This window comes from Oryctolagus cuniculus, chromosome 1 (assembly GCF_051225735.1).
Source record: "Oryctolagus cuniculus isolate XC-2025 breed Fujian yellow rabbit chromosome 1, ASM5122573v1, whole genome shotgun sequence".
Classification (NCBI taxonomy): Eukaryota; Metazoa; Chordata; class Mammalia; order Lagomorpha; family Leporidae; genus Oryctolagus; species Oryctolagus cuniculus.
In genome coordinates, this window is record NC_142867.1 from 118,216,928 (window position 1) to 118,232,164 (window position 15,237).

Here is a 15,237-nt window from a genome sequence, read left to right on the forward strand (position 1 = left end):
GGCGGTACCCAGGCGCGCCGGCGGGACAGCGGCACCGTGGCTGCGGCAGCGCGCAGAGGCCGTGGAGGGGCTTACGGCTCCCAGCCCGCGGGTCTCAGACCCAGGGGCTGGGCCCCAAGCCCCCCGCCCCGGTCCCAGCCTGGCCGCGTCATGCTGCGCTACCTGCTCAAAACGCTGCTGCAAATGAACTTGTTCGCCGACTCGCTGGGCGCCGACATCTCCAACTCCAGCGAGCTGCTCTTGGGCGGCTTCAACTCCTCGCTGGCGGCGCTCAACCACAGCCTGCTGCCTTCTGGCGACCCCTCTCTCAACGGTAAGCTCCTGCCCGGGGGAGGGGGGCACCTGGGATCCTGGGACGGGGTGAGGGGACAGGGCGACTTGGAGGGGAAGTCAGACGCACTCCTGCCCGAAGTCCAGGACGCAGTGTGCCTCTGTGCGAGTGGGCGCCGAGGGAAGACGGAGTTTCGAGCAGGATGGGGGGTATCGGCGGGAGGGCGGGAGGGAGAAGATGGAGAAGACCCCAACTGCCCCCGACGCCCACCCGGGGTGAAAGGCCCCCGCCCACTGCCGGCAGGGCGTAAATGGGGGCGCGGTCACTGCCAGTCTCGGCCTCTTGGTGACGGACCCAGGCAGCAGCAGGTCTTCTGACTTAGGGATCCAGAGTTTCCCAAGAACTCACCCAGGACGAGGGCGAGAAAACCAAAAGACTGCATGTGTTTGCACTGGTGGGGACAGTGGTGGGGGTCATTTCAAGGAAACCGAAAAGTTTGTCTTCCAGCGGTGAGGCTCACAGCCGGCCCACCCCGGCAGAGCCGTGGCGAGAGGGCAGCGCCGCCGGCGGCTCGTTACCGCTAATTACGGTGATTAATAAGTGACTAAGACAGTGCGCTCTCTCGGAGCGCCGCAGGGAGCCCGCGCGAGTGGGCGGCCGCGGGCCAGGGGCGATGCCCGAGCGCGCCCCCTGCCGGTTGCATCGGGAACTCCCGCTTCTCTCGACTTCCCAAACGTGACTTCCGTGGGGAGCTCCACGCCCCCGTGCCCACGCACTCTTCGACCCACGGGAGCCAAGTGGCCAGCGCTGTGCCGGGGAAGGCCACGCAGGCAACGCTTGCGCGTGTTTGCATGCGGGGTGCTGCAGGTGCTGGAGGAGGAGCCCCAGAGCCTCATCAGCGCGGCCATTAGCTATTCATTATGCAGCGGTGGAAGCATCTCTTGAGACAGGGAAGGAATTCCAGGGACACAGCGCCCGCAGCTGTGTCTGCAGGAATTAGGGTGTGCTATGCGTAGGCCGAGTTGGGAGGAAGGCCCTGGGGAGCGAGCCGGGATTCTCCGATGTGAAGCTTCCTAGGGAGGGGCGGGGAATGAGCACTGAGCCCTCTTTGCCGACCTCCCCCACCCCTCTAGAGTTACACCTCTACGCACCTAGCTCCTTTATACAACGGCTTCGTCCCGCGTGTCCCGTTTCAGCTCGAAAATCTAGTGAGGGTTATAGGGAAGACATGGAGGGAAGACACCGATGAGGATGACCAGTACTCCGATGGTCACAAAAGGAGCCTGAAAAGCAAAACCTCCCCCATAGCAAGGCTAAGGTCGCTTCCACTGCACCTGAGCGCCAAGGCGCGAAAAGATATTGAGGCCTGGGAAGCTCTGATTACTGTCGAGGCTGCAGGTGCCAAGATGAGGTTAGGGTGTCCTGGGGAGGAGGAGTCCTTAACAGGATGGCACAACGCCCTCCCCCGAGTGCACTGCATGCGCTAGCATCTGATGGCTCCCGTATTGCACATGAAGACCCGGAGCCTCGGAAGTGAAGTAACTTGCAGAGTAGCCTGAGAGTTTGAGATCCCAGGTCTGGCTGGTTGGACTGCAGAGCCTGAGCCCTTACCTACACCCTGGGTGGTTGTCGTGGGGCTGTACCCAGATGGGGACCGGGAGGGAAAGGAGGAGAAGAGACGTTCGAGCAGCAGAGTTCCATGTGGGAGGCGAGAGGCTGGGAAAGTCGCCCCCTTGCCCACCCGGGAGAGAAATCCATATTCTCGTCCCTAACCAGATTAAATAAACCCTGCCCAGGACAAGCGCCGGTATACGGCGTCCGCTCCAGCTTTGTCTAAAGCAGAACTTCTAAGAGGCGGGGCGGAAACGAGACCCAGTTCTACTCCCGGGGTGGAAGCCAGGGGTCCCCGGGGATTTGGGAATAGGGTGGGCGGGGAACTCACAGAGGCGCCGGAGCAGTCGCTGGTTAGATAAGAACACTTGGAACACGCGGGCTGCGGCGACCCCTACTGGCCGTCACCGAAGACAGCTCCTCTCCGGGTGGCTGGGGGCCGCCGAGGGGAAACCAACTCTGTAGGCCAAGTGAGAGGCAGGTGCAGAAACTGACCCGAGTGAACTAGGGAGGCCGAGAATGGCTTTGCCAGGATGGTTCTCAACCGCTCTGGGGTGTACCAACCTTTGGAATACTAATCTGTTGAAAGCCATGCACTTCCCAAGAAAAGCAGCATTCCTGACATCTCCATGGCCACCTGCGTTCACGCGACCCCCCCCCGAAGTGCAGCGTGGTTGTCCGGAGAGTCAGTAAGAAGGGCCCTGTGACCGTTCACAGAGCTGAGACCCCAGCCCTGTCACTTACCTCTTCGCTTGCATAAGGGACCCCAGGCCGGTCCACATTTCCCATTTCAGCCGCCCAGAGCCATGCGGAGCTGAAGAACCAGGTGCTGGGCTCGGGCGCGCTGCTCAGGGTTGTTCCCCGAGCAAGGACCATGCGCGAGCCAGGGAGGACGGGGGACTGAAAACCAGTCGGCTAGAGACGGGGGCTGCTGGCCAGCTCCCTCCACGCACGCACTCCGCGCGGCAGGAGGGCGCAGGGGTTCTTAGGCGGTCCGCGGGGCCTGCCTTGTCTGTGGGCAGACGTTAAGAACAGGGGAGCGTCTGTTATAAGGAGGCATTGGAGCCTCCAGGGGGAGGGGAAGGACAAGGCCTGAGTTGGTAGTTGATGGTGGTGGGGCAGGCAGGCGGGGACGGCGTGCTGCAGCGGACCGAGCTCGGGAGAAGGGACACAACCCAGGACTGGAGCCTTCAATTTCTCCCGCCAGTTTCCGAATCTGAACGCCCTGCGCCCTCCCTGCCCCCAGGGACAAGGGTGGGGCCGGAGGACGCCATGCCGCGCATCGTGGAGCAGCCTCCAGATCTGCTGGTCTCCCGCGGCGAGCCAGCCACGCTGCCCTGCCGCGCCGAGGGCCGCCCACGACCCAACATCGAGTGGTACAAGAACGGGGCTCGCGTGGCCACTGCGCGCGAGGACCCCCGCGCGCACCGCCTACTGCTGCCCAGCGGCGCCCTCTTCTTCCCGCGCATCGTGCACGGACGCCGCGCGCGGCCCGACGAGGGCGTCTACACGTGCGTGGCGCGCAACTACTTGGGGGCGGCGGCTAGCAGAAATGCCTCGCTGGAAGTGGCAGGTGAGAGTCCCGTGGTCAGCTAGGCGCTTCAGGAGCCTGGGGGAGGCTGCTGGGCATCAGGCAACCAGAACCAGCTCTAGGGACCTCAACCCATAGGTCTCCAATGCCACGTGCCAGCGCCGTGGACAGCGGGGGAGGTGGGGTTCCCAGGTTCTCCTGTTTTCCCACCTGGGGAAGTCGGCCGGTCTGCGGTGGTTCGCGCCTCCCCAGGACAACCCTTTCCTGTGTTCTCGCGTGGTTGTGTCACCCCACACCCTGTGTGTTCTACCCCCTGCTCTCGCCCCGCAGTCCTACGCGACGACTTCCGACAGTCTCCTGCGAACGTGGTGGTGGCCGTCGGGGAGCCAGCCGTGATGGAATGCGTGCCACCGCGCGGCCACCCAGAGCCTTCCGTGAGCTGGAAGAAGGACAGTGCAAGGCTCAGAGAGGAGGAGGGAAGAATTACGGTGAGGAGCAGCAGCCTAGGCTGGGGATCCTCTGCAAAGGAGAGGCTTAGAGGGGCTGGGGATAATGTTGAGATGACCAGAAGCTGAGAGTCGGCTCCTGACGGGGGCACATGGAGGACAGGCTGGAACTGGCAACAGGGGTTCCTTATCTGACGTGTGGGTCAACTTCATTGGTTGTTGTGAGGATGGAATAAACTTGACCCACACACATAAGCTTGAGATTGTAATTCAGAGGTTAGTTTATTTTGGTGCAAGGAAGTTTGAAATCCATGCCTCGTTTTTTTTTTTTTTTTTTAAGATTTTATTTATTTATTTATTTGAGAGACAGAGTTGCAGACAGTGAGAGGGAGAGAGAGAAAGGTCTTCCATCCGCTGGTTCACTCCTTAGATGGCCACAATGGCTGGAGCTCAGCCAATCCAAGGCCAGCATTCAGGAGCTTCCTCTGGGTCTCCCACGCAAATGCAGGGGCCCAAGCATTTGGGCCATCTTCCACTGCCCTCCCGGGACATAGCAGAGGGCTGGATTGGAAGAAGGGCAGCTGGAACTCGAACCAGTGCACATATAGGATGCAGGGGCCTCAGGTGGAGGCCTAGCCTACTATGCCACAGCGCCGGCTCCTAGTTTTTTTCATAGTTCACTTTATTCATGGACTTTAAGGCATAACTACGTTCTAAATCTCCACACACTTGTGGCTGTGAAGGACCACAATTACCCCTTGTGACTCTGCAGATTCGTGGAGGGAAGCTGATGATGTCACACACATTCAAGAGTGATGCGGGGACATATGTGTGCGTGGCCTCCAACATGGCAGGAGAACGGGAGAGTGGGGGCGCTGAGCTGGTGGTACTGGGTAGGCATGGGCAGTATTGGGGTGTGGGGAGTGGGTATCCCTTAAAGCAAGTAGCCCCGTGACCCCCTGGCTGTTCACTCACCCCCACTCCACAGAGCGTCCCTCATTCCTGCGCAGACCAGTGAATCAGGTGGTCCTGGCTGATGCCCCTGTGACTTTCCTGTGTGAGGTGCAGGGGGACCCCCAGCCTCAGCTACGCTGGCGCAAGGAGGAAGGAGAACTGCCCACAGGCAGGTGAGAACCCCCCTCCTGCCATAAGGAGGTGCAACCAGTTCAAGAGCCTACCCCGCCACAGAAAATGGGAAGGCAGGCACCTTGTCACTTGAAGACAGAGAAGTCTTTTTCCCAGGGCCCCCAGCCCCTGGGCTCTCCTTCCCCACCCCCAACTGCGGGTCTGTGGTTACCAGCTTCTGTCCTTGTTGAGTTCTGTCTTGTCTTTGTGCACCCTGACCCTGGTTTCTGTCCTGGGGGATAGAGAAGGGGTCTGTAGCCGTGGCCAACCCAGCCTGGGGGTGGGGAGTGGGGCAGGTATGAGATCCGGAGTGACTACAGCCTTTGGATTGGGCACGTGAGTGCTGAAGATGAGGGGACTTACACCTGTGTGGCAGAGAACAGCGTGGGCCGCGTGGAAGCATCTGGCTCCCTCAGTGTCCACGGTGAGGGCTCCCCCCGTGATTTCTTGAAGGAGGAACATCTGAGGGAAGATGGAGGTTGGGTCAGAGTGGAGGGGGGTGGGGGGTGCGGGTGGGTCACCTGAGACTTTGGGAAGGAGATAGAGGAAGAGAAAGCTAAACAGGCATGAACAAGACATGATGCCCGCACCTGCTTAAGCCAGGCTTGTGGTTCTCTCCCCGTCTCCTTGGCGTCCCGTCATAGTGCCACTGAGTCCCTGATCCTTTATCTCACTTCCCCTTCCTAGTTCCCCCCCAATTTGTGACCCAGCCCAGGGACCAGATGGTGGCTCTTGGGGACAGTGTGACTTTCCAGTGTGAGACCAGAGGAAACCCGCCACCTGCTGTCTTCTGGCAGAAGGAAGGGAGTCAGGTAGGTGGCCATCTCCATCTCCTGCTCTTCCTCTTGGACTTGGCTGCCTCTCGCACTCTGCAAACTTCTCTCTGAGGCTTCCATGTACCTCTGGTACCTCCCAAAGCCCTTGCAGGTTACTCGGCGGGGATAAACTAAGGTCTTGAATACTAAAGGACTGGAACATATTGGACACTTTTAAATCAATGACAATAAAATGTTTCAGTGGAGGGGAAAAATCCTGGATGGTAGTTCCTTGGCGGAAATCTTTCTATTTTGGGCAAAGCTGTCCAGAGAGTACAGGGAATCTAATTAGACTCCCCTTTCCCCTGAACCCCTTGGACCTTGGCATGGGGACATAATAAACTGCTCTGGAAATCAAGTATTGAACCAAAGACACTAAGGGTAGAAACTCTCTTGCGCTTTTATTTAATAGTAACAGCTACCAAGGGACTTATACCAGGGGGAGCTCTCAATCATCCCCCCATAACCTGGCAAACAAATTCCACAACACACAGCCAGAAGTTACCACATAAGGAACTCCCTCTAAGGCAGGGCTGGGAATTTTGCTACTAAGAAACAGGGTCAGTATAATGAGTCTGATCAACTCCACTCCACTGGGAAAACAGGCAGCCCACCTCTCCATTCAAAATCCACAGCCACAATTTCCCAGCATCCTCTCCAGCACCTGGGACTGCTGCATTTTAACTGGATTTTCACATGAATAAACAGTGATGGAAACAGGTAGTAGGCAGGGGCTCAGCATGGGACCCATTTATCCCGAGACCCAAACCTGCTTCTCTGTCTTCCATGTGTCTCTAATATACAATGTTAAAGTCAGAGGAAGGGGGAAGAGTAAACATTTAACATTTATCATATAAGGTACTTGAAGACTTTCAAGTGATTGCTTCATTTAATCCCCCTAAGTAACCCTCTAAGTAAAATTTGGGGAAATTGGGGTTCTGGGAAGCTTGGATAGGCAGGAAGTGGATCTCAAAACCTTCTAATAAAAATCCTTCATTTTTTTAATATTTTATTTTATTTAATGAACATAAATTTCCAAAGTACAGCTTATGGATTACAATAGCTCCCCCCCCCCATAATTTCCCTCCCACCCACAACACTCCCCTCTCCCACTTCCTCTCCCCTTCCATTCACATAAAGATTAATTTTCAATTATCTTTATATACAGAAGGTCAATTTAGCATATACTAAGTAAAGATTTCAACAGTTTGCACCCACACAGAAACACAAAGTGTAAAATACTATTTGAGTACTAGTTATAGCATTAATTAAACACCTAAGAGTAATTGTGTATTAATTACAGAGTTCAACCAATAGTTTTAAGTAGAACATAAAAATACTAAAAGGGTAAAGTATTAAGTTCTTTTTTTTTTCTTTTTCTTTTTTGTTTGTTATATAGTTTTTTTTTTATTTAATAAATGTGAATTTAGAAAGTGCAACTTTTGTATTGTTGTGGCTTCCCCCCCCAACCTCCCTCCCTCCCGTGGCCCTCCCCTCTCCCACTCCCTCTCCCATCCCACCCTTCATCGAGTTTCATTTTCAATTACCTTCATATACTGAAGATCAACTTAGTATATACTAAGCAAGGATTTCAACAGGCTGTACTCACACAATCGCAAAAGGTATAGGGTATTGTTTGACTAGTAGTGTTGTTTTTAAGTTTCATAGTAGAACACATTAAGGACAAAGATCCTGCATGGGGAGCTTGTACCCGGTGACTCCCGTTGTTGATTTAACAATTGGCACTCTTATTTATGGCGTCAGCAATCACCCGAGACTCTTGCCATGAGCTGTCTAGGCTATGGAAGCCCCTTGAGTTCACCGACTCTGAACTTGTTTAGTCAAGGCCGTGTCACAGTGGAGGTTCCTTCCTCCCTTCAGAGAAAGGCACCTCTCTCCTTGATGGCCTGTTCCTTCTGCTGGGGTCTTGTTCACCAGCATCTTTCATTTAGATTGTTTTTTGCCACCGTGTCATGGCTTTCCACGCCTGTGAGACTCTCATGGACCTTTTAGCCAGATCCGAATGTCCCAAGGGTTGAAAATCCTTCATCTTTTTCTGCGTAGTTTGAACTTGTTTGGCCAAGATCATATTACTGACTGTTGACAAAGTGTGAAACTTTAGGAATTCTCTGGATTCTGGGACTGATGGGAGTAGGAAACTCTGCCTAGCTGCTTGCTCATTCATTCCCTACCGGGGTTCCTTGCTCTGTCCCAGGTCCTGCTCTTCCCCAGTCAATCACTTCAGCCCACAGGGCGCTTCTCCGTCTCTCCAAGAGGCCAGCTCAACATCACTCAAGTGCAGAGTGGGGATGCTGGCTATTACGTGTGCCAGGCTGTCAGTGTGGCTGGCAGCATCCTGGCCAAGGCCCTGTTGGAGATTAAAGGAGGTACATGCCCATGGAGATAAGGTTGGACCCAGGTTTTTCTTGGATTCTATGCAGTATGTGTGCAAAGGGAGGGGCCCCTTGGAACCAGTAGCAGAAACCACTGAGAGCTGGTCGGTCCCAGACAGAGACTGAAGATGATTATCAAAGGCCCCTCTGATGGCCCCGGTTGGGGGTTGGAGGGAGAGGGAAGGAACAGCGAATGAGAATGAGAGGCTGGTTGCCTGACCCCGTGCTCCTCCCCTGAGGTGCTCAAGTTCTTCTTCTCTTAGCCTCCTTGGACGGGCTGCCTCCCGTCATCCTCCAGGGACCGGCCAACCAGACGCTGGCACTTGGCTCCTCCGTGTGGCTGCCATGCAGAGTCACTGGGAGCCCTCAGCCCAGTGTCCAGTGGAAGAAGGATGGACAGTGGCTGCAGGGAGATGACCTCCAGCTCAACCTGCTGGCCAATGGCACCCTGTACATTGCCGACTTGCAGGTGAGTGTTACTAGTGGACCTGATAACCGAGGCTAGCTATCTGGTCCCCATTCCCAACTCTAGTAAGTACACCCTCTCATGGGCTTCCAGCCCCCCTGTATTCCTCTGCTCTCAGACCACCCAAAATGTCCCCTGTGCCCTCCCCATCTTCTGTTACCTGTTCTACCCTCTCACCCTGCCTTGCTCCACTCCCATTGTGCCAGTGCCTACCCTCTCCTGCAGGAGATGGACATGGGTTTCTACAGTTGTGTGGCCAAGAGTTCCATAGGGGAGGCCACGTGGAGTGGCTGGCTTAGGAAGCGGGGTGAGTTTTTGCTTTGACCCTTTGTCTTGCCAGCGCTTTTCTTCAGTCCTGCTTCCCCAAGCCCCAGGACTAATTCTGTCTTCCTATTGCCATGACCATGGTGGTGGGGATGAGGAGGACAGAAGTGGTGCCCTTGGGAGGCACCTGTGAGTAGAGGTTAGTATACCAGGTCCTCCTCGGACCCATCAGAGGAGCTCCACAGCTCCTCTGGAAAAGAGGCAGGTGACAGTGGGGATGTCCTTCTCTTATCTTCATACTTAAAGTTTATCTCCCACTGCAGAAGACTGGGGAGTATCGCCAGGTCCCCCTATAGAACCCAGTACCCCTCCAGGACCTCCCTCTCAGCCAGTGGTCACTGAGATCACCAAGAACAGCATTACCTTGACCTGGAAGCCCAGCCAGCAGGCTGGGGCCACAGCCACCTCTTACGTGATAGAGGCCTTCAGGTATGGAGAAAATTTTGAATGCAAACCTGGGGAGTCTTTGCTGTTGTGGGGGAGGGATTCTCCAGCCCCCTCTCCTGAGGTGCAGGGGTAGAAGGGGTCCATAGAGAATGGATGAGATGGAGCAGACGGGTCGGGGGTTTCTGGTGTAGACAAACCTGTCACTTCAATCTTGTAGCCAAGCAGCCGGCAGCACGTGGCGGACAGTGGCCGATGGTGTGCAGCTGGAAACACACACTGTCAGTGGCCTGAGGCCCAATACCCTCTATCTGTTCCTGGTGCGAGCCGTGGGAGCCTGGGGCCTCAGCGATCCCAGCCCTGTCTCTGAGCCTGTCCTCACCCAGGGTAAGGGCGGCGTCCCTGGGCTCTGGGGTACGGCCTGGAACGTCACAGAGTTCTCCTTCAAGCATGGCAGCATGGCGGTTCCTGGAGTTCTACCCTGCTAGGTCCTGTCTGTACTGGTGGTCAGGTCTGAAACAGGAGCTTGCCTGTCGTAAAGGGGACATGAGAGGAAAGGAGAGAGGTAGAGGCAGAGAGAGACTTGGAATAATTAAGCAACCGCGAACCCAAGATCATGATAAGATGCATTTGTAGTCATGCAGAAAGAACATCCAAGTTAGCTGGATAGTCACACCGGGGCCCACCTCTGGAAACTCTTCCCCTGACCAGCCCCCCTTGATTCTGGGGGTGTGACCTGGAGTTCAGAATAGCATTCTGTGGGGCAGGTAGAGATAGAACACACACATGCTCTCAGTCTTATCTTCCTGCCCCCTGGTGGCCCCTGCTGAGCGGGCTCTTCTGTCGACAGACAGCAACCCATCCAGGCCATCGGAGGACCCATGGGGAGGCCAGCAGGGGCTGGCTGAAGTGGCTGTGCGCATGCAGGAGCCCATAGTTCTTGAGCCGCGGACCCTGCAGGTGTCCTGGACTGTGAGTGTGGCACAGGGATGAAGTTAAGAGCGGGACAACTGTGGGAAACATGTGGCCCTCCAACAATGAGAATGGGAAAATGGAAGATGGTGAGAGTAGAGGAGGGGTGGGCCTGGAGGCCCCGTGAGGCCCCAGCCTCCCTCTCTGGTACATCTTGTCGCTGACAGGTGGATGGCCCAGTCCAGCTGGTGCAAGGTTTCCGGGTGTCTTGGAGGATAGCAGGCTCTGCTGGGGGAAGCTGGACAGTGCTGGATCTTCAGTCCCCAACCCAGCAGAGTGCTGTGTTAAGAGGACTCCCCCCAGGGTCCCGCATCCAGATCAAGGTGCAAGCTCAAAGCCAGGAGGGGCTGGGTGCTGAGAGCCCCTTTGTGACAAAGAACATTCCTGAGGAGGGTAAGGACGGCAGCAGAGCTGGTGAGGGGGAGGGAGGGGCAGGCAGGCAGCTTGCATTGACTGTCTGTGTCTTTCCGTCGTGTTCCACTCTGGCCCAGCCCCCAGTGGTCCCCCCCAGGCAGTGGCAGTGGCCTTGGGGGGTGATGGCAACAGCAGTATCATTGTGTCCTGGGAACCTCCACTCCCCTCCCAGCAAAATGGGGTCATCACAGAGTATCAGGTACAAGGTTTGAGAAGTGCCTGGTTGGGAGGGTGGAGGAGGGGAGGGTGAGGGAGGACCCGGGGCTAGGACAGCGGTGGTGGGAATCTAGTCTTGGCTTTGGCGCTGGGGAGAGGCGAGAGGATTCAGAGCCTAGGTTGTCTGCAGGCTGAATTGCGCCTGGCCAATTCTACCGTTTGGCCCCTCTACCGTTTGGCCCCTCCTTACCCACTGGGATCAGAATCCCACTTCTGACTCTCTCAACCCGGGTCTTGGCCTCCCCAGATCTGGTGCCTGGGCAACGAGAGCCGCTTCCACCTTAACCGGTCTGCGGCAGGCTGGGCGCGCTCCGCGGTGCTCGGGGGACTACTGCCCGGGCTCCTCTACCGGACCCGGGTCGCGGCGGCCACCAGCGCTGGCGTGGGCGTGGCCAGCGCCCCGGTGTTGGTGCAGCTGCGTGAGTCCGAAGTGGGCGTGGGAGGGCCAGGCCTGGGAACGTAGTGGGAGTCCTGGGGTAGCTGTGCCTACCGGGCCAGGAACTGTCCTTTCCTGCTGCTGGATTTCGGGACTCCTGCTCCCCTCCCCTTTCTGACTCCCACAGCGTCCCCGCCGGGACTGGAGCCGGGACTCGAGATGGGCCCGGGGCTGGCGGAGCGGCTGGCTAAGATGCTGCGGGAGCCGGCCTTTCTGGCCGGCAGTGGCGCGGCCTGCGGGGCGCTGCTGCTCGGCCTCTGTGCCGCCCTCTACCGGCGCCGGAAGCAGCGCAAAGAGCTCAGTCACTACACGGGTGAGAGCAGAGGCCAAGCCAGCCCGACCCAGGCGCAAGTGGTGGGGAAGGGACAGGGTACGCGCGGTGGCGCCAGGAGCTGTCAGGACAGGACTAGGGCCAGCCCAGAAGGGCGTCCCCCCACCCCCATCCGAGCAGAGGGGTGAGATTTGCGCCCAAGAGGCCAGGCTTGGGACGCCCGCCTTCCATATTAAAGCACTTGGGTTCCACAGGTGATGGCTCAGTTACCTAGGTCCCAGCCACCCACATGGAGATCCAGGGAGAGGGAGGTCAGGGCTCCTGCTTTCGCTGGGCCTAGCCCCCCCACTGTTTGCGGGCATTTTAGGGAGTGATAACCAGACGGGAGATCTCTGTCTTTCAAATAAATTAAATTTTTTTTTTAAAGAGAGCAGATTTTGCAGCTCTCAGTAAAGCAGGAAAGCCCACTTCCTGCAGGGGAAGGGGTGGGGACTGGCGGGATGATGGGGGGAGCGGGACCAAGACCGCAGACAGTAAATTGTGAGGCAGGCTCTGGATGGAGAGGCACTGACAGGTGGCGCCGGGAATAAGCTGCCCCCTAGTCAGGGGCACCTCTGGGGGCCTCAGAAGTCAGTGGTTTCCAATCTTGGCTACATATATGATTGAGGAGTGTTGGAAAAATACTGATACCCCAGAAATTCAGATGAAATTGGCCTGGGGTGCAGCATGCGTGGTGCAGTTGGAACGGGGCCGAAGCGTGGACAAGCACATGAGTATTCCTGACCCTCTCCTCCTTCCCTTCTTCTCTCTCTCTCTCACGGGTTCCTTTCTGGAAGCTTCTTTTGCCTACACACCTGCAGGTAAGCCGTCCCGGCCCCCTTGGGGGCTCAGACCCTGTCCGGGCTCTTCATTCGCTCACTGTCCCCCCTCATCTTCCCCAGTGTCCTTCCCACACTCAGAGGGCCTCTCTGGAGCCAGTTCCAGGTAATTCTCTTAGGCCACCTTGGAGGATCGACTCTTCCACCACTGCAAACCTCATGGCCTAGCCACGCTCCACTGTGCCTCCCACCCCGGCACCACCATGGTTGCATGCTGCTCCTGAACCTTGCCCCTTGGGGCTCTCCATCCCCAACGTTCACCTGCTGTCCCTCAGGCCCACAATGGGCCTTGGCCCAGGCACCTACCCATGGCTGGCAGACTCTTGGCCTCACCCATCTCGAAGCCCCTCAGCCCAGGAACCCAGGGGAAGCTGCTGCCCCAGCAATCCCAACCCTGACGACAGATATTACAATGGTGAGGAGTTCTGATCCCCTCAGGGGCACAGCTGGGCCCACACAGCTCTCCCAACATTCTGGGCCAAACTGTGGGGAGTCTGGGCATCCTGGCCATCTGGTCAGTACTTGGGGGAGGATGTGGGTTGGGGGAGGCTCTCTTAGACCCCTCCTTTCCCCTAGTTTGGGGTGGAGGAAGAAGTTGATCCTGTGAGATGTCTTTTTGCCCTCCATTCTCTGTTGCCCTCCATTTTTCTGTCTCTGTTCCCTGTCTCCGCCCCTGGGCCTCCTTTTTCTCCTCCCCAGAAGCGGGAATCTCCTTATACCTGGCTCAGATGGCTCGGGGCACTGGTGCCACCGGCGAGGGGCCTGTCTACAGCACCATTGACCCAGCTGGGGAGGAGCTGCAGACCTTCCACGGGGGGTTCCCCCAGCATCCCTCGGGGGATCCAGGCACCTGGAGCCAGTATGCCCCCCCTGAATGGAGCCAGGGGGACAGAGGTATGACTCCAATTGTTGACATCCCCATTCCAGCCAGAGTGTCCCCACAGGGTGGCCTGCACCCCAGTCTCTGGCATCTAACTTGGCACTTCCTTCCCATCTGCTGTGTTGTCTCTGGCCCCTTTTTGTTTGCTAACGGGGTGTCCCACCCTGCATTCTTCAGGAGCCAGGGGAGGCAAAGGGAAACTTCTGGGCAGACCTGTGCAGATGCCATCTCTGAACTGGCCAGAAGCCCTGCCTCCACCTCCCCCTTCCTGTGAACTGAGCTGCCCGGAGGAGCCCGATGAGGGGCTGGATGGGTAAGGATGCTGCCTGCTACAGCTGCCCCCTCCCCACACACACAGGGGACCAGCCCAGCGGTGGGGGACCAAGATGCTGGCAGAGAAAGGGAAGGGAGAAGGAACAGAGGTGACTTGGTCCTTGTCTTCTCTCTCCTGTTGCTTTGCCCCCAGCTCAGAGCCCGAAGAGTGGTGCCCACCCATGCCCGAGAGAAGCCACCTGGCTGAGCCCAGTGCCAGTGGAGGGAGCCTGGTTGCTCCACCCCAAGGAGAAACTCCCTCTCCCACACCCTCCTATGGAGAGCAGTCCACAGCCACTCTTACCCCTTCACCTCCTGACCCACCCCAGGCCCCCACCCATATTCCCCATCTCCACCAGACACCAAGGTAGGCAGGTATAGAGTACCTGGCACACTTTAAGCCCTTGGTACTTATCTGTTAGTAGAGATGGATGCAGGGTGTGTAGGGGAATCTGGGGTGCGAGATCTCAGGGCTATGTCAGGGTGGAGGTCAGGACAAAGGCTGACCAGGCCTCCTGTCCCTGTCTGAATGTCCCTCTTGTCAGAATGACTAGGAGCTTCCTGCGGGCATTTCTTTCTTTCCTTTTTTTTTTTTTCTAAGATTTATTTATTTTACTTGAAAGTCACAGTTACACAGAGAGAAGGAGAGGCAGAGAGAGAGAGAGGTCTTCCATCCATTCACTCCCCAGATGGCTGCAATGGTCGGCGCAGCTCCGATCCAAAGCCAGGAGCCAGGAGCGTCTTCCAGGTCTCCCATGTGGGTGCAGGGGGCCAAGGACTTGGGCCATCTTCCACTGCTTTCCCAGGCCATAGCAGAGAGCTGGATTGGAAGTGGAGCAGCCAGGACTTGAACTGGCGACCATATGGGATGCCAGCACTGCAGGCGGCGGCTTTACCCACTATGCCACAGCAACGGTCCCCTCTGGGGCATTTCAAACTCAGTCCTGCTCATGCTCCTCCAGCTTGGGCTGCCTGTTTGTCTGAATGTTAGGCTGAGTGTCTAGTGCAGTGCCCAGTGTCTAGTAGGCACTTAATTTGTGTAGAGTGAGCAAATACTGAGGCCTCATATCATTGCAGGAGGGTACCCCTGGGGCCCAGCTCCCCTCTCAGTGTATCCCAGCCTGCTCTGAGTAGCCATGAAGGGAGTCCTGCTGGCCTGGGGCCTGACCCCACAACCTCCCACCACCTGAACCCCAGCCCTGCCCCTAGTACAGCCAGCAGTACCCCAGGTGAGTCTCAAGATCCTCAACTCACTCCCCTCCCCACCTCCCCGCCGAAGCGGGCTTTTGCTCCACTCTCAGGCCCCTTGCTGATCCTCTCCCGTCTCCTGCTGCCACAGGGAGAACCCGGCAGGTGCCAGGGGAGATGACTCCCCCACTTCAAGGACCCCGTGCCCGCATCCGGAAGAAACTCAAGGCTCTCCCCTACAGGAAGGAGCATAGTCCTGGGGGTGAGCTGGTGGCAGAAAGTTGGGGAGGGGACAGGCAAGAAA

At 57.2% G+C, this 15,237-nt stretch overlaps 1 protein-coding gene across 1 annotated transcript in view; it reads left to right on the forward strand.

Annotated features, from left to right (window-relative positions):
- ROBO3 (roundabout guidance receptor 3) overlaps window positions 1-15,237 on the forward strand; it is an 18,356-nt gene continuing 3,119 nt past the window's right edge. The window contains exons 1-25 of the mRNA XM_089335102.1: window positions 1-313; window positions 3,090-3,455; window positions 3,744-3,901; window positions 4,632-4,752; window positions 4,848-4,986; window positions 5,281-5,408; window positions 5,672-5,796; window positions 8,015-8,186; window positions 8,456-8,661; window positions 8,884-8,965; window positions 9,246-9,411; window positions 9,587-9,753; window positions 10,217-10,338; window positions 10,506-10,731; window positions 10,830-10,951; window positions 11,216-11,387; window positions 11,532-11,717; window positions 12,512-12,535; window positions 12,617-12,659; window positions 12,829-12,968; window positions 13,253-13,447; window positions 13,611-13,746; window positions 13,900-14,112; window positions 14,823-14,974; window positions 15,085-15,195. Of these exons, the coding sequence (XP_089191228.1) occupies window positions 151-313; window positions 3,090-3,455; window positions 3,744-3,901; window positions 4,632-4,752; window positions 4,848-4,986; window positions 5,281-5,408; window positions 5,672-5,796; window positions 8,015-8,186; window positions 8,456-8,661; window positions 8,884-8,965; window positions 9,246-9,411; window positions 9,587-9,753; window positions 10,217-10,338; window positions 10,506-10,731; window positions 10,830-10,951; window positions 11,216-11,387; window positions 11,532-11,717; window positions 12,512-12,535; window positions 12,617-12,659; window positions 12,829-12,968; window positions 13,253-13,447; window positions 13,611-13,746; window positions 13,900-14,112; window positions 14,823-14,974; window positions 15,085-15,195 (3,835 nt within the window). The 5' untranslated portion in view covers window positions 1-150. The remainder of the gene's footprint in view (window positions 314-3,089; window positions 3,456-3,743; window positions 3,902-4,631; window positions 4,753-4,847; window positions 4,987-5,280; window positions 5,409-5,671; window positions 5,797-8,014; window positions 8,187-8,455; window positions 8,662-8,883; window positions 8,966-9,245; window positions 9,412-9,586; window positions 9,754-10,216; window positions 10,339-10,505; window positions 10,732-10,829; window positions 10,952-11,215; window positions 11,388-11,531; window positions 11,718-12,511; window positions 12,536-12,616; window positions 12,660-12,828; window positions 12,969-13,252; window positions 13,448-13,610; window positions 13,747-13,899; window positions 14,113-14,822; window positions 14,975-15,084; window positions 15,196-15,237) is intronic.